At 35.5% G+C, this 27,246-nt stretch overlaps 1 protein-coding gene across 9 annotated transcripts in view; it reads left to right on the top strand.

Moving 5' to 3' along the window:
* The window catches only part of LOC105485571 (tudor domain containing 3), a 198,852-nt gene that overhangs the window by 162,473 nt on the left and 9,133 nt on the right, over positions 1-27,246 (top strand). The window contains exon 12 of one of the 9 annotated variants that reach the window (XM_071081259.1): positions 12,508-13,872. The exons of the other annotated variants lie outside the window; for them this stretch is intronic. Coding sequence (XP_070937360.1) covers positions 12,508-12,570 — 63 coding nt within the window. The 3' untranslated portion in view covers positions 12,571-13,872. Of the gene's footprint in view, positions 1-12,507; positions 13,873-27,246 lie in introns of those variants that run through there. 9 annotated transcript variants of the gene reach the window in all.

The raw sequence follows: 27,246 nt of genomic DNA, 5'->3' as shown, positions 1-27,246 counted from the left end.
GAATTGTTCTCCTAAACCTGGGAAAACATTGCTGGGTCCTCATTTTCCATAAATATTCATGACCTGAATTTTATTGAGACTTTTATATCCTAAGAAGTGTTTTAGAGTGTGTTGATACCTAAACTTTCTTTTTAAAAGTTCATAGTATCCACTTCTTGGTATCAGGAAATGATCATTGTTCAGCTATTATTTCAACTATAAAAATGATTATTGTGTAGGTAATTGTTAGTTCTAAGACCTTAACATACAATGCACATCATCTTGGCCAGTACTTCTGGAAAGTAATAGGCAAATTGTTACTGTCTTTTAAGTTGTCATCCTATCTTAAGTGTTTTTGTGTAGAATACTCATTTATTCAATAAATATTCATTAAGTGTCTAGTACATCTCTTAGGTGTCGGGCACTGTTCTAGGTGAGGGAATACGTAAGTCTATAAAACACAAAAATCCCTGCCGTCTGCACAAAGATAAGAAAGTCATAGTTTTTATTATGTGAAACAAACTGAAATATCTGATTAGGGTCTGAATTCTTCTTGAAGCTTTAAACAAAATACGAGTACAGAAAATGTTATTTACTGAAGTTTTAATTTAAATAATTATAGATTATTATTCCATATTAGTTTAAAGATAAAATTAATGTGGAAGAAGAAAGCATAACTTAAAGAATTGTATCTCTTTAAAAAGTTCTTACGGCCGGGCGCGGTGGCTCAAGCCTGTAATCCTAGCACTTTGGGAGGCGGAAACGGGCGGATCACGAGGTCAGGAGATCGAGACCATCCTGGCTAACCCGGTGAAACCCCGTCTCTACTAAAAAAATACAAAAAACTAGCCGGGCGAGGTGGCGGGCGCCTGTAGTCCCAGCTGTTCGAATGGCTGAGGCAGGAGAATGGCCTAAACTCGGGAGGCGGAGCTTGCAGTGAGCTGAGATCCGACCACTGCACTCCAGCCTGGGCGACAGAGCGAGACTCCCTCTCAAAAAAAAAAAAAAGTTCTTATATATTTTATCTATTTAAAAAGTAAAATTTGTTTGTAGGAGGGTTTGGGTTCTTTTTTATGATAATTATGTATATTTTCATGTTAGCATACTTTAAAATGAAGAACTATCAATCTCAAGTTTTGGTTTGGAAGTAACTTTGTATACAATTTATTTTACAATGTCATCCTGGGAAGCACATGTGTGAAAGTTACCTTTTCAAATTCAAATAATATTAATAAGAAGCTACAAATTATTCCATCACTATTATAATATTAAAAAGAAAAATAGAACCTTCCATAATTCTAATGAAAAGGGTGATGGAGAGTTGTGATACATATAATAATGAGTTTAAAATGAGTACTAAATATAGGTCATGTTAGTAATTTTAATGGCATAGTTATACAATTAGGCTCCATCTAGTTTTATTTGATAAAATATCGTAGTAGATATTAAGAAGGATAATTCTTATAAAAACCATTGACCTCAGAGGAAGATTAGAATTATGTAACAGTGGTTTTGCCAATTAGTATTTAGTAAACAATACAAGCACCTATGTGGCCCTAGTCCAGAAGATTTTTCATTTTTACTGATAAGTTCTTAAATAAGTTAGTGGTTATAATTTTTCATACTTACTGGTTAAGGTCACTGAAATACATCTTCTTCTACCACACATATTTTGGGAAACTTTCAGAGACTGCCATGTGAGCAGTGTTCATTTTCTAATATAAACAAGAGTAAATCAGAAAGAAACCATATGGCTAGTTTAGCGCCATTCAAGAACATAATTTTCAAATCGTGGTACATGGAACTTAGGGATTCCATGCAGTATCTTTAAGCTTTCTTTTAATAAAGTTTGGTTGTATTAGATGGTGCTTTATTTATTTCTTCCTCATCTGTCACCCAGCCTTTTACAATTTTTGTGGGAGGTTGCGGATTATACAAAAACACTTTGCTGGAGATATAAGAACTCTGACACAGAAGGACGGAACATTTATTAATAAATGTATTCCATATGCATAAATGTTACCTTAAAATTTGTTCATATCTAACCCTTAATTCCAAATTCAGTTTGTGATAGTTAAGCCTAATGGAATATTATGAAAAACTTGAGATTTAATTTTGACCTAGCTATATTATTCAGTGGGGACATTTTAATTGACCATTTAAAATAATACTAAGAAAATAATATGCTATTTTAATAACCTGTACAAAATATTGTTTGAATTCTAGTATCTGATAATAACATATTATGATCTATTTAAATAAACTATATGTAAAAACATATTTAAAAGGTTTCTGGGTATTCTGAGTTTTCCTTTATTGAGCAATGAAAGTATAGATTATATTATTGTTTCATGTTTCTTTTTTCTGAGGGTGAAGTAAATCCCAAAGTGAAATAACATGGCAGGATATTACCTAACACATGCCATCACTCTTTCTAAAGTTATTTTAAGAATAATGCAGCTGTTTCTAACTTTAATTACAATTCATAAAAATTTAAGCCTCAAGTTATTTAACTATTATTAAGTAGACATTAGTTCCACTTCATAGTTAAACAAATTTGGAAAATGCTAGATTAAAAATATTAAGTATTAGGTTAGCATAACTATTTGAAAAATCTACAGCATTCTTTTTATTTTTCTATTCTCTTTTTCTTCCCCCTTTTTTTTTTTTTTGAGATGGAGCCTTGCTCTTGTTACCCAGGCTGGAGGGCAATAGCATGATCTTGGCTCACTGCAACCTCTGCCTCCTGGGTTCAAGCAATTCTTCTGCCTCAGCCTCCCTAGTAGCTAGGATTACAGGCACCCGCCACCACCCAGGCTAATTTTTGTTTTTTTCATTAGAAACAGCGTTTCACCATGTTGGCCAGGCTGGTCTTGAACTCCTGACCTCAGGTGATCCGCCTGCTTTGGCCTTCCAAAGTGCTGGGATAATGGGTGTGAGCCACCTTGCCCAGCCCTCAGCATTCTTTTTTTTTTTTTCTTTTTTCTTTTTTCTTTTGTATATGTGAATAATACCAGAAGCTATTCCTTATCACCTAAATCTCCCCTTTATTAATGGTAACCTAAAGTAGGGCCTTCTGAATATATGGCATTGGTTAATTAAGAAGTATATTTATGATACTTTACCTGTATGTCCAATATTATATAATAGATTGATTTTTCCTTCAGCATAGTCTTTTTTTTTTTTTTTTTTTTTTTTTTTGAGACAGAGTTTTGCTTTTGTTGCCCAGACTGGAGTGCAGTGGTGTGATCTCGGCTCACCACAACCTCCGCCTCCCAGACTCAAGCAGTTCTCCTGCCTCAACTTCCTGAGTAGCTAGGATTACAGGCATGCGCCACCACGCCTGGCTAATTTTGTATTTTTAGTAGATACGGGGTTTCTCCATGTTGGTCAGGCTAGTCTCGAACTCCCAACCTCAGGTGATCCGCCTGCCTCAGCCTCCCAAAGTGCTGGGATTACAGTCGTGAGCCACTGTTCCTGGCCTCCTTCAGCATAGTCTTAAGGAAGCATCATGGGTGAGAGTCACAACTGAACGGGGCTGGAATTGTTCAGGAGATCTTATTTTTCTCTCTGATACTTTTGGTTCACTAGTCCCAAAACTTGTTCTCCTGGAAGTGCAAATTTTATCTTTTCATTTACTTTACTTATAGATACTTTTAAAGCTGTAATTTCAGACTGTACTGAATTTTACCATTCTTTTGCAAATATATGTAGAAGACTTACTAATAGTGCACAGGAAATAAAGTAGTAAAATAAGTGGATTTGAAGGATATTTTTGTTTTGTCTTATTTCTGTGGTCTCAGAGATGTTAGTCTCCTATTGGGCATGTATCTTGACACTCATGTCAATATATTTTAAAGATTTTTCATAAATCTGAAAAGGCATCCCATTGAACACACACACACACGCACCTGGTTTTAGTTTCTGATGAATTTCTGAGTTTCTTTCATCTGCATCTAAAAAAGCAGAAAAATAATGTTGCTCATTTTACCATAGACTTTATTCCCTTTCAGATGGAACTCCCTCATTGCAACTTCTCTCTTTTATAGTCAGTGATGGTGAACCTTGATGGTGATGGACTAAAAGTGAACTTACGATACCTATTTGATTGCATACCATAATGAGTTGTCAGTTGTTCATTCTCTTTTTAAATCCTATGTATGTCTCTACTTAATACTATTTCTCTTTAGTCTTACTTTTATCGTCTTATTAGTCATCTCTCAATTTCCATGTTTCCTAAACATTATATCCTTTTGGCCTTTTAATTTTTAAATTTCTTTTTCTTTTTACCTCTAGTGAGTGGTATCTTTTGATGTATATGGGCTGCCCTTACTACTGATCTTAATTTATTGAACTTTGCTGGACCTGTGCTGTTTATTCTAGAATCATGTATAATGGGTTTCACTATCATACCTCTAGTAAAAGAGCGGAGTTGATCTGTTTCCCTGTGAGAAATATTCTGGTGTTATAGAGCTTCCAGTTCCATTAAACTTGGGAACCACTGGCAAGGGTTTTACATTTTGGCTTGAAATAACTCCTTTAGTAGCCTGTCATTGGCTGAGAGCTCCATTCAGAAGGGAAAGGAAGTACTGCAACAGTGAGTACATTTTATTTGCCTTTAAAAACTCATACAGTTTAATAAGAGTAAACATAATGAAGAGGTTCTAGTAAGCAACCTAGACCATGATAAGAATACAAAAGTTTGTTTGTTTTTTTTTTTTGTACATAATTATTCTTGCCTCGTCCACCTCGCTTGGGGTTTTCTAAAGTATGTTCTGAGGACATTAGTTCCACTTCATGGTTAAACAAATTTGGAAAATCTAGATTAAAAAAATTTAAGTACATTTTTTGATTACAGGACTTCTTTGAGTCAATAACAAGTTAATATGTATTTTAAATCTCCGAGAGAGAGAGATAATGTATGTGTTTCACAAAGTCATTTTCTCATGGAATTTTTTTTTTTCCTGTATAGAACCTATTATAGAATGTCTACAGGAAATACTTGGAAACCATCTTAACTTTTTTTTATCTTTTTGGTTTTCAAATGTCCCATCCATAACATGGGTAAAGATTTATCTCTGGAATACATTGTTTTAGAATTTCCAAATCTCTAATAATATGATATTTTTATGTTATAAATAGAGATTAAATACATAAACAGTAATTTCTCCTCAATCACATTCCAAGCCTCTTCCTTTCTGTGAGTAGAAGACAAAATATTTTCCTGAAATTTTGTCCTTTTTAAGTACTTGTACCACTAGTAATACTATTTTATTGCATACAAATAAAGATTTTATTTTACATATAATTACATACAACTCATTGATCTTTTAACTAATTCTGGAAACTTTTATGTATTCACTTTCAGAAATTGTTATTTATGAAGACTCTCATTATAGCTTTTGTAATATTGCTGTCTTTTTTTTGTGATCATTACCTGATAACCTACATGAAGTTTATATGTCCTAGCAGTGAGGTATTTTTATCATTTCTTTGGGTTTTGTGTTTTTTATTCCACAATAATCTAGTCTAAGCCAAAATGTGAAATTCTTTTTTTTTTTTTTTTTTTTTTGTCATTAAGCTAGCATTCACTAAATTCACTAAATCAAAAAAAGTGTTGGGCTGGGCATGGTGGCTCACGCTTACAATCCCAACACTTTGGGAGGCCGAGACAGGAAGATCATTTGAGACCAGCTTGGGCAAACATAGTAAGACCCTGACTGTACAAAAATAAAATAAAAAAGTAGCCAGATGAGGTGGTATGAACCTGTAATTCCAAGTACTCAGTTCCAGCTACTCAGGAGTCTGAGATGGGAGGATGGGAGGGATTGCCTGAGCGCAGGAGTTCAAGCTTGCAGTGAGCTGTGACTATACTACAGCACTCCAGCCTGGTCAACAAAGCAAGACGATATCTCTAAAAAAAAAAAAGAAGAAAAGAAAACAGTGTCAAAACTAGTAAATTCCATTGAGTATGTGTACATTTTTAAATGGAGAAGAGGCCTCCTAAAAGACCACAATTTCTACTTTGTATCAACATTTATATTGCTCTTTTACTAACAGGCTACTGTGTTGTCTCTGAAGCCTTTGAATAGTATATTAATTCATTAAAAGCTTGTTATTCAGAACCTTCTAAAAAACAAACTCTTATTAGTACTTAACTGCTTTTGATCTCCTATTCTTACTTTCCTGATACCAGTTGATAAATCAGATGAGCTGTGGTACTCTCAGATCAAACTCCAGAGCTTACTTGAGAGATCTCAAAGTGAGTTCATGCAAAGGAACTCTATAAATAATCAATAGATGCATACTATAAGTGCCATCTCTTTTAAATCTTGATAGTATCAGAATTTTAAGTTAGTACATGAACTGGGCTGTTAGCTAAAACAGTGGAAGGAGATCAGTAATTATTTGTTGAATGATGATATACTCCTGGTGGTCACCTTTATTACTGAAAAGTCCTTCTTCAAACATCAAGCTTGTACATGACAGTTTAATATGATAGCTTTTCAACAAATATTCTTTGAGTTCTTTTTGTACCAAAGCTACTTTAGAAAAATAGATTGATCTATATGCTCAAGGGATTAAAAGGATATACGAGAAGTAGAAGGTATGTTTTCTTCCCTTCAGAAGACATCTAATATTGTTAAGGCTACCATGACACTGAGATGATACCAGTCTGGGAACCATTGCTGGCATAGGTCTTGATTACAGTTTTACATGATAACAGCATGTTAAATGAATGAGATAGTTTAGGAAGTAATATGGGAAACCCAATATTGACTTTTCAAAAACTTCTGTTAACTTTAAGAAGCTTTTATTGGCATGTTTTATCATGTCTGATTATGCTCAGTTTTCCCAGATTGCATAGTTAGGAAATTAGGGTCAACCCTCTTGGTCATGATTATTAAAGAGTTTATTATACAAAGCAAGGTATTAGGTGTCAGTTTAATTTTAGTTCAGTATGATTCAAATTGTAAAATTTAAGGACATGTAATTTTAAGTGTTGGTAACCATTTTTTGGTATCACTTAATGAATGACTTAGGACACTAGTGACCATCTTGTCTTGAAAAGACTTAATAAGGCTGAAAATAATGTGGAGAATGTACACTAATACATTTTTTTCTCTTAAGGTGATCGGATAATATAAATATTATTATTATTAGGAAATCCTGAATTTGACCGTCAGTACCCAAAAGAATGTTAGACTTGATTAGATTCTTAGAATCTGAAATTGAAGTATTAAAGCAAATGGAAAAAGGAGACAGATCAAGGGGTTGGTACTTTAAATGTTCAGTCTATTTTAGGTGAACTGTTTATTCTCTTCCCTTTTGTTCTCCATTTCTCTTTTTTCTCTTTAAGCTCCTCCTCCTTATTCTTTTCCTCTTTTATTTTGTTTTCTATGTGAGTGTTTGCCTTTTTATTCATCTTATGGGTGTCATGTGGCTCTTATATAGGTTGCATATTTTCCAACCCAGACAGGACTAGTGCTCAAATGAAGTCTGGATAAATAGAGCATTATTTAAAGTTTAGAAAGCCTCTAAAAGCTTTGGGCACAAATGCATTGACATACCTGGTTGATCTTTTGTATGCCCTGATTATTGTAAATGCTTACTTTGTACTTGGCCATACTGGTAGTGGTTCTCATAAATGGAAAGACTTTTAGAGACTGACTTGTATTGGAACTTACTACAAAAAGATCTAGAAATGATAAAACATTCATCATATGCCCAGTCCACTTATACTGTATTCTTTAGAAATTAGCAAGGGAAATAAAATTTCTCATTAATATGTTTAAAACCCATTGGAAACATAAATAATTAAGATGGGTTATTAAAGTATATAATTCATTTAAGAAAAATTAAGGAACTAGAGACTAGAAAGTCTAAATTTTGTTATAGAAACTTAAAGGTTACATTAAAAAATTTTAGGTATAATTTATAAATATAAAATTTACATCTCAAGGTGGTGATGGTACACTTTCCTGTTTATTGAAAGTATTTAAAGTGGTCATGAAAAGACTGAATATGTGAATTTCCTATCTATTCTAATGACTATACTTATATTAATGAAATAATCACTGAGAGAACATGATTAAGATAGGAAAAAAGTGGTCACCGGGCTACAGGTAGATTTAGTGTCTTGATTCTTAGGCAGTTTTCAAAATAATTTCAAATTTTGACAAAAACTGCTAAGCAAAATTTTTAAGCAAACTGCTTTAAATAATTTTCATTATAAAAAATGTTTTATATTCTGAAATGAGAATTACTATGCTTTGAGGTTCCAATGAATGTCATATAAATGGCAAAATATAACCAAAAAAATCTCATGACATTGTTCACCATTCTTGAACCCAAGGCTGAAAAACATTTTCAGACACTGTGCTTTATCCTGAAAGGATTTGGTGAAAAGGGATCTCTGAGGTGAATATCTGCTCTGCTTGGCCTTTGAAAGAAGGGAAGAGGGCAAGGCTGGTCTTGGGCAAATTACTTCCACCTCCCTTTTTGCCCCTGCTTCAGCTCCAGGGGAGCTGGAAATGCACAGGAGGAGTCAGAAGACCTGGGTTCGAGTCCTGGCTCTGCCACTTACTACCTATGTGACTTTGGGTAAGTTACCTAATATCTCTGGGTCCCAGTTTCAGTACAGGATTGTTGTGAGAATTAAATGAGCTATGTAAATGTGCTCTATAACCTCCCAAGAGCTATAGAAATATAAATTCCCATTATCATAGGCTTAGCCTTCTTCTCCCCTATTCTGTAGTCTATTGTCCTCAAATATCCCTTTTTAAAGCAAGCCAGAATGACTTAACTCCTTTTGCTTCTCCCTATCTCCTCTTCATATTGGAAATATTATTTCTATCCTCTGTCTGATTAACCGTCAAGTATTCTAAGAATGTAAAACACAATTGATTAAATTAATCTTCACTATAGAGAGTGGATTATTATGACCCCTTCTTAACCTTCCCACTCTCACCTTTCTTCTTTAATATTCCTTAGAAATATCAAAGAATCTTTAATGCATGAAAATTCAGACAATGTTGAGGAGAAAGATTTTGGCAGAGGGAAGTCCCTTGAATCCTGTTTCTTAGCTCACTGCTCCATTAGTTAGTAAAGTTGACTGGGAAAATGGTTATATAAATGTTCCTCTAGTCCATTCATTTTCTCTATGGGAAAGGAAATGCAAATAGTTCAGAGTTAAAAGTTCTTCAGAGGTCTCACTGAAAGTTTAATCTGAGGAGTATAGTAGAGAGAAGAGAAGGAATTGGTGGCTGTTTGGTCAGTGCTTTGAGTATTATCTGATTTGCCTCAGCTTCTCAGAAATTAAGTCCTAGCCCACCCTCAGCTAAACTAAACTTGAAATTCTATCTTTATTGGGTGCTCAGTTTATAGAGGGTGCTTGCAGCTAAGTAAGGAAGAAAGAGAATTTGCCTTCTGGATCACACCTGGGTTCTGATCAAGGGATTTTTATGAGGGCATAAGAAGAGCTTGTCGCTCTACTTGTTCCAGTCCTCTCCGATGATCTAAGAATGCTGGTCTATCTGTAAATAATAGTAATAATAGCCACTTACATGAGCCGCTTGCCATTAATGCCTAATTACCATGGAACATAATAACAATTACTCATATCATGATTAGATTAACATTATTAAATATTTTGTTTTTATTTTGTTTTTTTTAGCCTTGAACCATTCACTTATGCTCAATACGGTTTCTTGCTGAAGTAGCAGTGTCATCTTTTGTAACTAAAAATTAGAGGAAAATATGGTAGAAATGAAATGCAAATTGAGACAGTAAAATACACTTTTAAATTTACCAACTAGTGGAAAAAATGAAATTATAATACTTGTGCTGGCAAGGATGAAGTGTTATGGGTACTCTTATACATTGCTGACGGTGCTGAAAATTAGTATGATCCTTTTGATTATTTTTTCCCGACACTTAAAAATGTTCATAACTTTTAAACCAGTACTCCCATAGTTGCTAATGTTCTCCTAGGGAAATAGTAGAAGAAGAAAGCTAATTGCTGGGAGATTATCATTGTAGGATTATCATGATAGTGAAAAACCAGAAGCTACCTAAGCATCCAACAGTAAGAGAATGGTAAATTGTCATTCATCTGCTGGATGAACTATTATACAGCTGTGATAAAAAAGATCATTACAAAGGTTGAATGAGAAATATATATAAGTGAATAAAAGCAATTTATAGCTTGAATAAGAAGACACTCAAGGTAGTGGTTGTTTTAGAGTCAAGTCTCTGGGTATGTGTATTCAATTTCATAAACGTTCTGTAATTTTGGATTACATTTTACTTTTAAAAAGTAAAAGCAAACAAAATTAAAATAGAAAAATGTTGTGACAGATCATTATTAGTTTCTAGCTGCAAGAAAATTTTAGTAACAGTTAACCCTCAGCCCATTTTCAGTAGAGGTTCTCATTAAGAACCTGCCATTTGAAAATCTGTGTCATCATAGTGACTATATTATTGCCCTAGGATGTCAGCAAAATTCAGTATTTGAAAATGCCCTATAAAGCTGGTTTTAGCTTCTGCTGGAAACATTAATATAATCCTAAAAATATTGATAATGTTTCAGGCCTTCTAGAGCTCATCTTTATGCCAGAGATTAATACATTAAATAGATTGAAATGTTAGTTATATACTTGAGCATTCTAAGACACGTGTGTATTGGTGTGCACATATATGTGCACGTGGACAAATGTGAGATATATCAGTCTTTAAAAAGTTGTGATATTTGCTAAATGTGTCCTTTGGGGGCTTATCTCAGTAAGGAAAGTAAGAAAAAAAGGTAGAAAATAATTTTGTTTAAACTTTTGTTTAATCTCATGAGGCTTAACCTATTGACTTATCTGTCTATTGTTGACCATTTTATGGAAAGAGATTTTTCTAACACGGAGCACAGTTTTAAATGAGAAAAAAAATTTTTTAGTGCTCATCGTATTTTTTTCATGAAAGTTATAAAGTGTTGTCTACTACTAGCTGTGAATTATAAAACAAAATCCAAATAGGAAACCAAGTAATCCTATTAAGAACATACTCTTATGATAATATAATTAATTTGTAAACTACCATATAATAATCTTGTTGTGGCATTGAATAGTATGCCTGCATCATGAACACTTGATCTCTTTCTAATTGGTACCATGCCAAAATATTGGTAAATGTTCAAAGAAGAACCTAAACAATGTATAGTGTGTCACTCAGAGTAGAGAGAGCTTAGAAAAATAGTCTGTTTCAAAGTTTATGCCACCACATGTTATAACACTCATTAAATGAAGAAACAATCCTATGAGGTTTATCAAATTATGAAATTGATGAACATCCCATTTAAAAAATGTATTCTAGTGATAAATTCTTTGGTAAATTTAGGAACTTGCCAATAAAGTATACAGAACAGAATTATTTGTATTCTTCTAAGCCTTTGATGATAAATATTTTGGAACATGCAATAATGTGAAGAATTTGGTGTGAAAATATTTGTATTAGTGAATTTTAGTGCTTTATTACACTTTTCTTCTCAATAGTCATGTTCTTGGAGGAGTTAATGCTCCATGTCTATAGATACGAAGAGAGGGAACTTGCATGAATTTTATAAAAACAATGACTGTATTTGATAAGCTGGTAGGATTTGTCTTAGCAAATAGGTTGCCTCTGGGTTCCTTTCTTCATTGTAAGAAAAATGAACATTTTGCTAATGACAAGATTCGTAGTCTCTTTTTAGTATTACATTAGTCAGGTAATGCAGATGAATTATAAAATCACTTTGTAAAGTGCCAATTAAGAGCTAGTTTAGCATTTTGTGTTAGGTTAACTCATTGGGATAAAATAGTCAAATTGAATGGCTCAAACTAATAAAAGAAAAACTGTTTATGTTGTTATCTGGCATTATAAAAAATAAAACTTTACATTTGTGAAGTAATAGTGATAGTTCATTGTATTGAACTATTGAACACTCAACTTTGTAGCAGACATTATTCTAAGCTCTTTTACTTAAATTAATTCATTTAAGTAGAGGAACTGCTTATGGATACTGCAGCCATTTTGGGATAGCTCTTTCTCTCTGTTGAGTGAGAGTAGAAAGTATTGTGGATAATTTGTGTTTGACAGTAGGAACTATAGTATGTAAATTATATCTACTTTGTTTACTAATTTCATTACGTGTTTAAAATGCGAGATGGAAAGCACTTCCTTTTGGTCTACTTATATAAACCTTTAAGAGTTCAATGTGGTCAGTCTAATCCTCTTCTCTAGCCTCTCTATCCGCTGGGGAAAAATGGAAAGAGCATGAATTTTAGAGTCCACCATACCCTGGGAAAGATATAGAAGATTTTTTAACTTTAGTTTTGTTTTCTTCGGTGGCAAATACCTATAAAAACATGTAACCTCACAGGATTATTGTGAGGAACATAAGAATTATTCAGTAAACATTTTGTTAGGTCATTGAATGATTGAAATGCTTGGCACACAGGTTGTTAATTAATGTTGGTTCTATTTCTCTTGTTTTCCTTTAAGGCTTTGGAAAGAACGGTCTCTTTTATTGTTCACCTCCTGAAAGTAATGCTTGTTGACCCTTAATTGCAGCAGCAGCCACTGATTGAAATTTCCAGATCAGGAGTTGAGTATCCATTCCAAATTACCTCTCTAGGAAGTAAACCCAAACTGCTTCTTTGCACCACCCTTTTCTTCAGACTAATTCCTTTTCCTTTTATTTTTTTCTGTTAAAATTTTCTTTTCTGTTTCAATGTGTATTAGTCCGTTCTCACACTGCTATCAGCATAAAGATACTACCTGAGACTGGGTTATTTATTTTAAGAGGTTTAATTGACTCACAGTTCTGCATAACTGGGGAGGCCTCAGGAAACTTACAATATGGTAAAAGGTGAAGGAGAAACAAGCACCTTTTTCACGAGGCAGCAGGTAGGAGAGCGAATGAGGAACTGCAAACACTTTTAAAACCATCAGTTCTCCTGAGAACTCACTCGCTGTCATGAGAACAGCATGGGGGAAACCATCCCCATGATTCAGTCACATCCTGCCAGGTCTCTCCCTTGACATATGGGGATTACAATTTGAGATGAGATTTGAGTGGGGACACAGAGCCAAACCATATCTTTTTGCCCCTGGGTTCTCCCAAATCTCATATCCTTTTCATATTTCAAAACCAATCGTGCCTTCCCAACAGTTCCCCAAAGTCTTAACTCATTCCAGCATTAACTTAAAATTCCAAGTCAAAAGTCTCATCTGAGACAAGGCAAGTAAGTCCCTTCTGCCTTTGCGCCTGTAAAATCAAAAGCAACTTAGTTACTTTCAAGATATAATGGAGGTACAGGCATTGGGTAAATGTCCTATTCCAAATCAGAGAAATCAGCTAAAACAAAGGAGCCACAGGCCCCATGCAGGTCTGAAACCTGGCAGGGCACTCATGAAATTTTACAGCTCCAAAATAATCTCCTTTGACTCCATGTCTTACATCCAGGACACACTAATGCAAGGGGTAGGCTCTGAAGGCCTTGAGCAGCTCCGCTCCTGTGGCTCTGCAGGGTACAGCCCCTATGCCTGCTTTCACAGGTTGGTGTTGAGTGCCTGTGGCTTTTCCAAGCACAAGGTGCAAGCTATAGGTGGATTTACCGTTCTGAGGTCTAGAGGATGATGGCCCTTTTCTCACAGCTTCACTAGGCAGTGCCCCAGTGGGGACTCTGTGTGTGGGCTCCAGCCCCACATTTCCCCTCTGCATTGCCCTAGTAAAGGTTCTCCATGAGGGCTCTGTCCCTGCAGCAGACTTCTGCCTGAATATCCAGGCTTTCCCATACATCCTCTGAAATCTAAGTGGAGGTTCCCAAAGCTCAATTCCTATCTTCTGTGCACCTATAGGACCAACACCACATGGAAGCCGCTAAGGCTTGGGTCTTGCACCCTTTGAAGCCACAGCCTAAGTTGCATCTTGGCTTCTTTTAGCCATGGCTGGATCTGGGGTGGCTGGGATGCAGGGCACCAAATTCTGGGGCTGCACAGAGCAGCAGGGCCCTCCATCCACAAAGCATTTTTCCCTCCCAGGCCTTCGGGCCTGTGACGGAAGGGGCTGTCTCAAAGATCTCTGAAATGCCCTAGAGACATTTTCCCCATTGTCTTGGCTATTAACAAGTTACTTATGCAAATTTCTGCAGCTGGCTTGAATTCTTCCCCAGAAAATGGGTTTTTCTTTCTTTCTTTTTTTTTTTTTTTTTTTACTTTTTTATTATACTTTTAAGTTCTAGGGTACATGTGGCACAACATGCAGGTTTGTTACATATGGGTTTTTCTTTTCTACCCCCTGGTCACACTGCAAATTTTCCAAACCTTTATGCTCTGCTTCCCTCTTAAACATAAATTCCAATTTCAAACCATATATTTGTGAATGTATATTACTGAATGCCTTCAGGATAAGCCAGGTCACCTCTTGAATGCTTTGCTGCTTATAAATTTATTCCACCAGATACCCTATATCATCATTCACTATCAGCATTTTGGTCAACATCATTCAACAAGTCTCTAGGAAGTTCCAAACTTTCCCACATCTTCCTGTATTCTTTTGAGCCCTCCAAACGGTTCTATCCTCTGCCTGTTATCCAGTTCCAAAGTCACTTCCACATTTTCAGGTTATCTTTATAGCAGTACCCCACCCTGCTGGTACCAATTATCTGTATTAGTTCATTCTTACACTGCTATAGAGATACTACCTGAGACTGGGTAATTTATTTAAAAAAAAAAAAAAAAAAAAGAGGTTTAATCGACTCAGTTCTGCATGGCTGGGGAGGTCTCTGGAAACTTAAAATCAAGGTAGAAGGCAAAGGAGAAGCAAGCACCTTCTTCACAAAGTGGCAGTAGAGAGGGCAAAAGGGGAACTGCTAAACACTTAAAACCATCAGCTCTCACGAGAACTCACTCACTATCACAAGAACAGCATGGGGGAAACAGACCCATGATCCAGTCACCTCCCATCAGGTCCCTCCATTGACATGTGGGGAATACAATTTGGGATAAGATTTTGGTGGAGCCAAACTATATCACAATGTTATTAATATAATGAGGTTCTTTATTAGAAATCTTAAAATATATATTTAATATAAAAATCTACAACTCTTTTTAAAGTAAACTAGTTTTTCTCACAGAATGAAAGAACCATGCTCCTTTAAGATAACAATATTGGTTGCAAATTTACAAAGATTTTAAGTTTTTCTTTATGAAAACCATTTTTCTTCACACTTTTGAAATCCTACAGTTTGTAACAGCCTTCATAAATCAGTGATTTCCATTTTAGCTCTGGCACAAAGCTTTTCAGCCAGTCCTGCTGTCAGTGTACTTGCTGGTTGACATTGACAGGATTCTTGTCAAAACCTGGGTTTTGCATAAATTAGTGTTTAACCCTGGACAGGCTTTTCCTCCTCACTTCAGAGCAGCTTTTAAAAGACTGTCATGCCCTTATTCAAAGATAATGAAAGTGAATTGACTATTGTATTATGCATTTTATACTCTGAAGAATGTAGCTTATCAACACTGTTAGAATAACTTGAACTTTCCTAGTCTTTTTTATTTGTCTTTGAGCCTTAATTAATAATCTTCAGTCTTACAAATTGCTTTACAATATAGACATCATCATTGATACTCCATCTACCTTTCTCTTAGTCCGGAGGATCTATTTGCTCTACTTTTTAATATACAATTTACATTGGGGGCAGGGGCACAGCAAAGGGCACAATTTAAATAATCTTATGGATAAACTTAGAATTTTTAAAAAGTTGATTGTCTTAACACTTTTCAGGAAGATACTATTTGAAAAACCCAAGAAAATATGTGACTGTAATACTGAGACTTCATGCTTTCCTAACTTGTTCTTACTGTCACTGTTTCAGCTATGAATGAATGGCAAAGGAGAAATAGCTTCATCCTTGAATGAAAAGAATATAACACATTTGATATGATTATACATTTATTATGTTCTTCTTTGTGTAAGATGATAAGCAAATTACTCTGCAGATTGTATCAGTTCCCCCAACTTCTGTTGAACATCTCAGATGTTTCAGATGTGGAATTACAGGTTACTAAAATATGGTTCATAAATTTCAATAAACCTAGCTATAGAATCATTACACTAAAATGTAATATATCTAGTAGTCCTAGTTGAATCAGGTGATATATGTCATCTAATTTTCCTTTACCTAAGTTAACAGAAGTAAGTTCATCTCTCACTGTTCTTGTAGAAAATCTTGGGGATACTTTTTCTTCCTTCAACCATACTGCCATCAAAAATGACTGAGAAGTTTTTCTAAGCTTGGAAAGAGAATAACTCTTTTTAAAATAAAGCTAATTACTAATATGTTGAACATTTTGAAATCTCAATAGAAGCAAAAATTCATACATTTAAGCATGTTGTGCAAAATCAGCATTTAGATAACAAGATGATATATTCTCTACTTTATCTTTACTGAGGTAAAGTAGTATAAATGGTTGATAATGTTAGGATTAGAGTTTCAAAACATGATTACCATTGAAATACTTATTGTGTGCTCAACACCATGTATAACTCTTGATGTACATTAACTGATTTAATATCTATAGCATCTCTATAAAACAAATATTAATATGTTTATACACTAGGAAAACTACAAATATAGGTTCAGAGCTGTTAAGTAACTTGCTCAAAATCTTTGAGCTAGTAAGTTGCAGAGCTAATAGTCAGGTTTAGGACTTGGTGACACCATGGAGCATGAACCTTCACTTTATCTGTAAATGGAGGTAAATTATACAAACTTACTTGAGAATTTTTGTATGAGTTTAATGAAATAATGTTTATAAAAATGTTTAGCATATTAATTGTTTCTCAGCATGTGATAAATTGTTCTGATGAGTGTCATTTAGTTCATTCAATCTTAGTTCTCACAAACTGTAAGTAGAGAATGGAAAATGTAGTGGTTAGAGGTATCAGCTGGTACTTCTCAAGGTGATAAAAGTATTTTACATAGGGTAGGAAAAAAACCAACCTATTTCTTTTAACCTATTATTCCATTGCTAAAAGAGCTTAATCTTACACTGAGACTATCTTTATTGTCTTCTAAAATTCACTAGGATCTTGCTTCAAGATTAAGGTACATTTCAACTACCCATTTAGATACTACCCTTTTAGATGGTGTTCTTCTAACTTCCACTCAGACTGTAAAAATAAAGGCTAACAAGTCACCTAAATAACTTTTTAGAAGTACTTGATGTAATATTACATAGTTAATTTCAGAATATACCAATATACTGTGCAAAGTAATATCTTTCATTAGCACATGGACTCTATACACTTAAATTTAAAACTTTGTATTTAGGTTGGGAAAATAATTACCTACAAATGTAGAATAAAATATATCTGGGAATAGATTGTAAGGATTTCATTTGATGGCAAGCACAATATGAGTGACCAGTAATTGAGTACCTACTAAAAATATTAAAGCAAGATTAGATATCAGATTGCCTAATAGATGTATATATTGCCTATTAGAGTACCTTCATGAGAAATAATAGCATTGTGTTCCAAGTAAGCCATACTGGGAATGTTATTCTTAGTACTAGGTTATGCAGAATGGTAACTACGAAAATGTATAAAGGAAAAGATAATCAAGATGATGGAGATTCTGGAAATAATGGTATTTGACCAAGAATTCTTAGTAATAGAATAAGGAGAAGTAGAATATTTATTTTTAAATAATATCTTTCATATAGCAAAGGACACAGACTTAAGAAAATGTAAATAGAAGTTCCAGAGGCCGAGTGCAGTGGCTCATGCCTGAGGTGGGCAGATCACCTGAGGTCAGGAGTTTGATACCAGCCTGACCAACATGGAGAAACCCCATCTCTACTAAAAAATACAAAATATTAGCCAGCATGGTGGCGCATGCCTGTAATCCCAACTACTCAGGAGGCTGAGGCAGGAGAATCACTTGAACCCAGGAGGCAGAGGTTGCAGTGAGCTGAGATTGTGCCATCACACTCCAGCCTGGGCAATAAGAGTGAAACTCTGTCTTAAACAAAACAAAACAAAAAAAAATAGTAGTTCCAGATGTTTAGATTTGCACTTTCTAGTGAAGGATGCAAAGGAATGGAGTTGGCTGCCGGAGGAGGCCTCAGCTCCCTTCACCTGAGTTATTTGCAAGAGGCAGAGCTACCATTTGTGTGAATGCCATGGATGAATTTTGTGCTAAAGGGAAGATCAGATCAGTGACTCCTGGAGTACCTCACATTTCTGAAACTATAACTTTAGTACTCAGCCTGATAATATATAAAGGTTTGTAAACCATAGTTTTCTTTATATTTCACTGAAGAGAAATAATAAACTATGGGTTGTTGGACATGAATAGGGAGTTAAATGTGATAATAGTGTTTGTTACATTGGGCCCTACCTGCTTTAAGGCTTAAATTTTTCATTCTTTTCCTGTCATTTTTATATTTCTTAACTCTCATTAAGAGGGTGAAAACATCAGCAAACAACTATTTTTGTATCATTTGGTATAAAAATTTTTTCTTACAATTATATCAAACATTTCTTATCTCTCCTACCACTCCAAGTTTTAGTACTCTTTTGTGGCATTGATCTGGCCTGTATTTTATCAATTTGACATAAAGGATTTTTTTTTTTTTAAGACAGAGTCTCGTTCTGTCGCCAGGCTGGAGTGCAGTGGTGCAGTCTCGGCTCACTGCAACCTCCACCTCCCGGGTTCAAGCGATTCTCCTGCCTCAGCCTCCCAAGTAGCAGGGACTACAGGCGCGTGCCACCATGCCTAGCTAATTTTTGTATTTTCAGTAGAAAGGGTGTTTCACCATGTTGGCCAGGATGGTCTTGATCTCTTGACCTCATAATCTGCCCACTTCAACCTCCCAAAGTGCTGGGATTACTGCACCTGGCCCTTTTTTTGTGATTTTTTAAAATCTGTGTTATAGGTTCCCATGGCATACTGTATCTGTCTGTATTGTTGGCCAGTCACATATATAAAATATGTTGGCCTGTTTTAGGATTAAAGGCATTCTGGCATTATGATATAATCATTGCTCTCAGAGAAAGAATTTGTTAACTCACCTTATATTAACCTACCAATTTCAGATGTAAAAATGACATAAACTATGAGAGAGTGAAATAGTTAACCACTTGTGATTAGTGCTCATATGTATTAACCATAAAATATTCTAAAACATACTCAGTTAGCATATTTGGGAAAGTAGTTGTTTTTTTAAAAATAATTTACAGGCATTGACCTGAAAACATATCAATAGGCATAAATAGGCATATGCATTTTTCATTATTAATCATAATTGCTGTACTTCTACCTTTAAAATATTGTTTCTAATTGGTTTCTTTTTATGGGATATCTTAAAATTTTAAGGGTGTAGGCTAAAGGCAGGATGTTCAAAGAAGTTAATCATGTTAAATTTATTGTTTGCTTTATCTTAAAATACTCAGATTTTATAGAGTGTCTGTAACTTTTGATTGATCATTTTCAGTAATGCTCCTTTGCTAATTTCTTTCCTCCTTTTGTTCTATTTGCCCTTTTTTCTTTATACATTAAAAAAGAAGAAAAAGAGGCCACCTGCCTCTCCCCAAAACAAAACAAAAAAAATGGTAACAATAAAATGAATTATATGAAATTATTAGTTTTTGTGAATAGTTTTTGAACCTCTGAAGAAATAAAAGTTAAGCTGGTGGCAAGAACCTTTCTTCTTGCCTTGGCTCTTTCATTTTTTTCCAAAGGCATTTTTGCTTTTTTTTTTTTTTTTTTTTTTTCCTGCTGAAAGCAATTTGAAGAATACACTTACAACAAGCTCAGTTCCTGATTTTCAGCAAAATCTATCAGTCTATTTAATTTAATTGAAGTGGGTAAACAAACTCATGTGTTTTGAATAGAAGCATATTTTATTAGCTTAGAGTTATTTGATTGAGACTAATAGCCAACAGTGATTGCCTATTTGTGAAGCTCTTTTTAGTTATTTCTCATAGAATTATCCTGCTAAACCTCTGAGGTCATTACTATAATCTATATGAGAAAACTAAGATGTAGAAAAGTTAACATGCCTATGATGTGGTAGGATCTAAACCCAGACTCAGATCTCACTTAAGAGGTTGAGCTCTTACATGCCAATGCTGTGCTATAATATCTTTCAAGGAAATCTTTGAGCCAACTGACACCTTTTGGAGCAGAAATATGTTCCCTACTCTGATTTCTGGACAAGCTTTTGGAATCTATTTAACCTTTAGCAATGGGTTTCAGAGAGGTACACATTTTTAAAAATTATATATTCATCCTTGTACTTAACTATTTCAACAAAGACAATAACCATTCCGTGATGTTTATAGCTTCAGGGCTGAAGCCATCCATTTAGTTAAAATGAACCATAGAACTTGGAGGATATTGTGCTAAATAAGCCAGACACAGAAAGACAAACACTACATGATCTCACTTATATGTGGAATCTAAAATAGTCAAAGTCATAGAAACAGAGTAGGATGGTGGTTGCCAGGAGCAGAGGGTGAGGGAAATGAGGAGATGTTGGTCAAAGATTACAAAGATCCAGTTATGCCAGATGAATGGGTTCTGAAGATTTAATGTATAAAATGGTGACTACAATTAATAGTGGTGTATTGTAGGTTTGAAATTCGCTAACAAGGTAGATCTTGTGTTCTTTTCCACAAAAACGGAGAAAGAAGAAAGAAAATGGAAACTGTGAGGTGAGGGGTATGTTAACCTTGCTTTTGATTATTTCATGGTGTATACATATGTCAAAACATCAAGTTGTACATCTTAAATATATATGATTCCTGTGTGTGTATACCTCAATAAAGCAGAAAAAATTCAGGAATAACATTGACTTTAGAAAAAAGTTCCTGATGGAAAACTATGTGAAGCAAGAAATGTACTGTGTGATGCAATGAAAAGAACTTCAAGTGTACAGCCTAAGGTTCTCACTGAGGCATGGCCACTTACACAACTTTGGGCTAAGGAGCCTTAGTTTTTTCATCTATAAAATGGTGAGATTAATTCAAAGCCTTATTATAAGGATTAAATAAGATAACATGCAAAATGTCAGGCACAAAATGGAATAAGCATTCATATTCCTTATTTTCTGTTTCAAGTTGTAAACTCATGTGTTTTCAAATGGAAGAGGATCCATAACTTTTATCATTTGGAATTTAATAAGGGTGACTTCTATTATCTATTTTGTACTATATTCTCATTAAAATATGGATGCAGCTTTTTGATGTTTCATTGAATTTTCACAAGTGCTTACCCTGCCAAAAATAGCTTGTTTACATTATATTAATGTATAGATCTTAGTGATGTTAGAGGAAGGACAGTGATGAATAGTACTGTATTTGCTTCTAGTGTCATTTAAAAATTAGTTTTTCATTTATGTTAAAGTTTAGATGTCTAGTTTAGATAGTGCTTTACTAGGCAGAGCTTATAATAAAACCCTTGAGTTGGTTATTCACATGATTTCATGATATCTTGTAGAATCATAAACAATTTTAATATAACTTTAGAAAATATAGTATTTAAAGAAAAAGATTAGAACCACAATGGGAGGTCCCACAGTCCTCCTGAAATTTTGTATGATACTGGAATGAAAATATTATGTTATGTCAGCCATGCATTTTGAAACAGTTGTTTAGTAATAAGGTTTTGGATCTGATTTTTCTTTTGTCTTAATTTAGCATTTTTTTCTCTTCTGCCATAAAATGTTTTGGTTTAAATAAAATATGCTGGATGAGGTACATAAAAAGAGATTATCTTAGAGCTGCTCTGGAGGGATGGGAGACTATAATTCTCCAATATATTTTCTTCTAAAGGGGAATTGTTTTACTCAAAGCTTCAGAAACCAAGATAAATTAATCTGTTATAAAATTTACTATATTTGGTTATATATCATAATCATTTTCTCATATGTTTATGAAACTTGAGGGTTTTTTTCCATCTAGGTATATCAAGTGAATTTTTATTATAAAATGAGACATTTAATTTATAGGGTTTAAATTTTCTCTGTGATAGAAGGCAAAGGGAGAAAGGCTCTGAACTCAGAGCCAGAGGCCTGCTTTCCAGTTCTGGCTCTTCCACCAGCTCATTTTATTAATCAAGTCACTCCACCCAATTGGTTTTCAGTGAGTAGCAAAGGTTGAACTAGGTTGGGTTTTTAATTTCTATGGCTTGAGGGCTACAGAGGTTGAAGAAATTGAGGAAGAGAAAGCGAAGGGGGCACTGCTCACAAATGTATAAAAACACCCACTTTAACCTGGGCCCATATATTTTATATAGGAATTCTACATAAGATTTCATTTGAAACAAGAGTGCTGAATTTATCCTCAAAATAAATAATAAAAAAATATAAATCTGCTCTGTTAGATTGATCTCCAGTTCCCCTACAGTTCTGAGATTTATGATACCTGTATTCCTTACCGTCATTACTAGGTACCACAGTGAGGGGCAGTCAGGCTTGTGAGTCAGACCTGTGTTCTAGCCCAAGTAGTGGCACTAGTTACTTGAGCAAGTGATAGCCTCTCAGTTTGACTAGCTGTTCTTTACAAAATCTTCTTGTTTTATAATCTGTGGTTCCAGGATACTATGGACCCGGGTTTTGTTTTTTTGTTTGTTTGTTTGTTTTTTGTAGTAGAACTACAAATATTAAAGTGGAACTTTTTTTAAACAAGGATAATTGGTAAAGTTCAGTGTTGATAATAATACATGACTTCCATGGGCACCAAGGTTATCTGTAATCTTCATAGAAAATAAGAGCTAAGGCTGGGCACAGTGGCTCATGCCTGGAATCCCAGCACTTTGAGAAGCCAAGGTGTGTGGATCACTTGAGATCAGGAGTTCAAGACCAGCCTGGCTAACATGGTGAAACCCCGTCTCTACTGAAAATACAAAAAAATTATCTGGGCTCGGTGGTGTGTGCCTGTAAGTCCAGCTACTCGGGAGGCTGAGGCAGAATAGCTTGAACCTGGGAGGTAGAGGTTGCAGCGAGCCAGGATTGCGCCACCGCACTCCAGCCTGGGTGACGGAGCAAGACTCAGTCTCAAAGAAAAAAGAAAAGAATAGAAGAGCTGATTCAGCTTTCAATTTTTAGCTACTCGAATATGGAAGAATATTAGTATAGTTAATCTAAAAATAGACTTGTATGTAAAGGTATTTTTAAGTTTTACTCTTAAAGTCCGTTACATGTTTTGGGAAAGCAGATTTGTCTTTATGATGACTGCTTAAGTTTTATATGAAAATTAGTTTACACTTCCATAAACATAAGCTAAACACCTCAGGCAAAAGGTGGCTTGGAAATTCATAGAATAAGTGGTTCATGTATGAATCACTGAAGGAGATATGTACTCATTAACATTTCATGGTTCAAAATACCCTCAATTTCAAGGACTATTGCAGAGTACATTGACTTATGTATTGTGACTACAAATTCTGTTAAAAGAAACAAATTAAATTTTATTAAATTACACATAACGTTGCTATTAGGTGACAGTATTAAGTTTTTCCAAGTTTTTATTTTTATTTTTTCAATGAAGAGAATAATTGTCATTCCCATTTCCCACCTCCACCAACCAAATAATCTATCACTGGCTCTTCACAAAGTTATGACTTGGGAAAATGCTGAAGGAATAGTAATATAACGTAAAATGGACTAGGCGTGGTGGCTCACACTTGTAATCCCAGCACTTTGAGAAGCCAAGGTGGGTGGATCATCTGAGGTCAGGAGCTCAAGACCAGCCTGAACAACATGGTGAAACCCCGTCTCTACAAAAATACAAAAATTAGCTGGGCATGATGGCTGGTTCCTGTAATCCCAGCTGCTCAGGAGGCTGAGGGGGGAGAATTGCTTGAACCTGGAAGGCGGAGGTTGCCTTGAGCCAAGATTGCGCCATTGCACTCCAGCCTGGGTGACAGAGCACGACTCCGTATTAGTTTTTTTAAAAAAAGGCAAGGCGATTCATTAAGTAAAAATGAACCTATAGCTGGAGCAGAGGTAAGTATTTAAGTATTCTCAGCAAATAGAGCGCCCGCCCCCCACCCCCGCCAAAATTTCCATAGAGAGTTCGGTCAGCATTTACATTTTAGGGGTAGAAGCAGAGGAAGAAATGTCCCAGATTTCCAAACCCAAACTTCCTGAAGGTTAGAATTCTTTTCCAGGCTGCTCTGATACTTAGGAGTAGGAAGGGTCATTTGCCTAGCCTAAGGTTTCTCAACTTCAGCACTGCTGGCATTAGGACTGGATAATTTTTTGTTGTGTGGGCTGTCCTGTGCATTGTAGGATATTTAGCAGCATCATTGGCCTCTACCCATTAGAGGGAATAACAACTCCTTCTAGGCATTGCCTAATGCCCCCAGGAGGCAGAATAGCTCTCACTTGAGAACTCCTACCTTAAAGCACTGGTTTGTATGCTTAGCTGCATTTCACCTTACTATTTGTGGAACAGAGAACCTGACTTCTATTTAAGTGTGTTTCATACCTCCTACTGAAGTGTGTTCCAGGTGACCAATTTATGATGAACTTTTATAACACGGCTCATTTATAAATGGGGAATATGTAGTTTGTCTGTGTTCCCACTCCAGATACAGTATACAGTAATGAGAGATTGAAGATGATATGCAGGAAAAACACAGTTGTAACTTGTCAAACGGACATTATAGATGAAGTTGTGTATCTCCTTTTTGCAGTGGTTTTTGTCTTTTGTTGTTTTCAAAATACCACTTCATTTATGTTTGGTGTCAATGATTATTGCATTTTAGTATCTTTTCATTAAGAAGGAACAATAAACTAGTAAATATTAGAATAAAAGAGCTCATATTGAATATTAGTTATTTAATTTTATAAAACCTATGTGATAACATGGCTGAGGTAAGCAAGTCTTTTTTTAATATTTTAAGAGATTTATTCTGAGTCAAATATGAGTGACCATGGCCTATGACACAGCCCTTAGGAGGTCCTGAGAACAATGTGCCCAGGGTGGTCGGGGTGCAGCTTGGTTTTATTTATTTTAGGGAGATGTGAGACTTCAGTCAAATACATTTAAGAAATACATTGGGCCGGGCGCGGTGGCTCAAGCCTGTAATCCCAGCACTTTGGGAGGCCGAGACGGGCGGATCACAAGGTCAGGAGATCGAGACCATCCTGGCTAACACGGCGAAACCCCGTCTCTACTAAAAACACAAAAAATTAGCCGGGCGAGGTGGCGGCGCCTGTGGTCCCAGCTACTCGGGAGGCTGAGGCAGGAGAATGGCGGGAACCCGGGAGGCGGAGCTTGCAGTGAGCTGAGATCTGGCCACTGCACTCCAGCCTGGGCGACAGAGCGAGACTCCGTCTCAGGAAAAAAAAAAAAAAAAAAAAAGAAATACATTGGTTTGGTCAAGATGGGACAACTTGAAGCGGGGGCTTCTAGCTTACACGTAGATTTTTTAAAATTTTCTGGTGCAGAAATCTGAGTCCCAATAAAATGGTTCTGAATCTCAGAATTTTAGGCAAAGATAACATTGGACAGTTCTGGTTTGCAAAAATTCTTGCAGATCTTGTAAAGAACCTTGCCTGTGAGTCAGAAAGAAAATGGCCCTGGTTTGGACTCTTTCTCTAATTACTTCTGTGACTTGGGGAAATCACTTCACCTCTCTTGGTTTATAGATTATCTGTCAAATCTAGAAGGATGGATTAGATAGCCTTCCAGAACTATGCCAGCTATAATGTAGTGTCACATTTTAAAAAAAATGTTTGTAAACTTGTTTACAATCCCACCAACAGTGTAAAAGTGTTCCTATTTCTCCACATCCTCTCCAGCACCTGTTGTTTCCTGACTTTTTAATGATTGCCATTCTAACTGGTGTGAGATGGTATCTCATTGTGGTTTTGATTTGCATTTCTCTGATGGCCAGTGATGATGAGCATTTTTTCATGTGTCTGTTGGCTGTATGAATGTCTTCTTTTGAGAAATGTCTGTTCATATCCTTTGCCCACTTTTTGATGGGGTTGTTTGTTTTTTTCTTGTAAATTTGTTTGAGTTCTTTGTAGGTTCTGGATATTAGCCCTTTGTCAGATGAGTAGATTGCAAAAATTTTCTCCCATTCTGTAGGTTGCCTGTTCACTCTGATGGTAGTTTCTTTTGCTGTGCAGAAGCTCTTTAGTTTAATGAGATCCCATTTGTCAATTTTGGCTTTTGCTGCCGTTGCTTTTGGTGTTTTAGACATGAAGTCTTTGCCCATGCCTATGTCCTGAATGGTACTACCTAGGTTTTCCTCTAGGGTTTTTATGGTATTAGGTCTAACCTTTAAGTCTCTAATCCATCTTGAATGAATTTTCGTATAAGGAGTAAGGAAAGGATCCAATTTCAGCTTTCTACTTATGGCTAGCCAATTATCCCAGCACCATTTATTAAATAGGGAATCCTTTCCCCATTTCTTGTTTTTCTCAGGTTTGTCAAAGATCAAATGGCTGTAGATGTGTGGTATTATTTCTGAGGACTCTGTTCTGTTCCATTGGTCTATATCTCTGTTTTGGTACCAGTACCATGCTGTTTTGGTTACTGTAGCCTTGTAGTATAGTTTGAAGTCAGGTAGTGTGATCAGTATGGCGATTCCTCAAGGATCTAGAACTAGATGTACCATATGACCCAGCCATCCCATTACTGGGTATATACCCAAAGGATTATAAATCACGCTGCTATAAAGACACATGCACACGTATGTTCATTGCGGCACTATTCACAATAGCAAAGACTTGGAATCAACCCAGATGTCCATCAGTGACAGACTGGATTAAGAAAATGTGGCACATATACACCATGGAATACTATGCAGCCATAAAAAAGGATGAGTTTGTGTCCTTTGTAGGGACATGGATGCAGCTGGAAACCATCATTCTTAGCAAACTATCACAAGAACAGAAAACCAAACACTGCATGTTCTCACTCATAGGTGCGAACTGAACAATGAGATCACTTGGACTCGGGAAGGGGAACATCACACACCGGGGCCTATCATGGGGAGGGGGGAGGGGGGAGGGATTGCATTGGGAGTTATACCCGATGTAAATGACGAGTTGATGGGTGCTGACGAGTTGATGGGGCAGCACACCAACATGGCACAAGTATACATATGTAACAAACCTGCATGTTATGCACATGTACCCTAGAACTTAAAGTATAATAATAATATTAAAAAAGTTTATAAACTATGAAATTAAAATTATTTTTTTGAGTTG

This window comes from Macaca nemestrina, chromosome 16, assembly GCF_043159975.1.
Source record: "Macaca nemestrina isolate mMacNem1 chromosome 16, mMacNem.hap1, whole genome shotgun sequence".
In the NCBI taxonomy this organism is placed as follows: domain Eukaryota; kingdom Metazoa; phylum Chordata; class Mammalia; order Primates; family Cercopithecidae; genus Macaca; species Macaca nemestrina.
The sequence above is the reverse complement of the archived record's forward strand: the minus strand, read 5'-3'. Positions and strand labels throughout refer to the sequence as shown.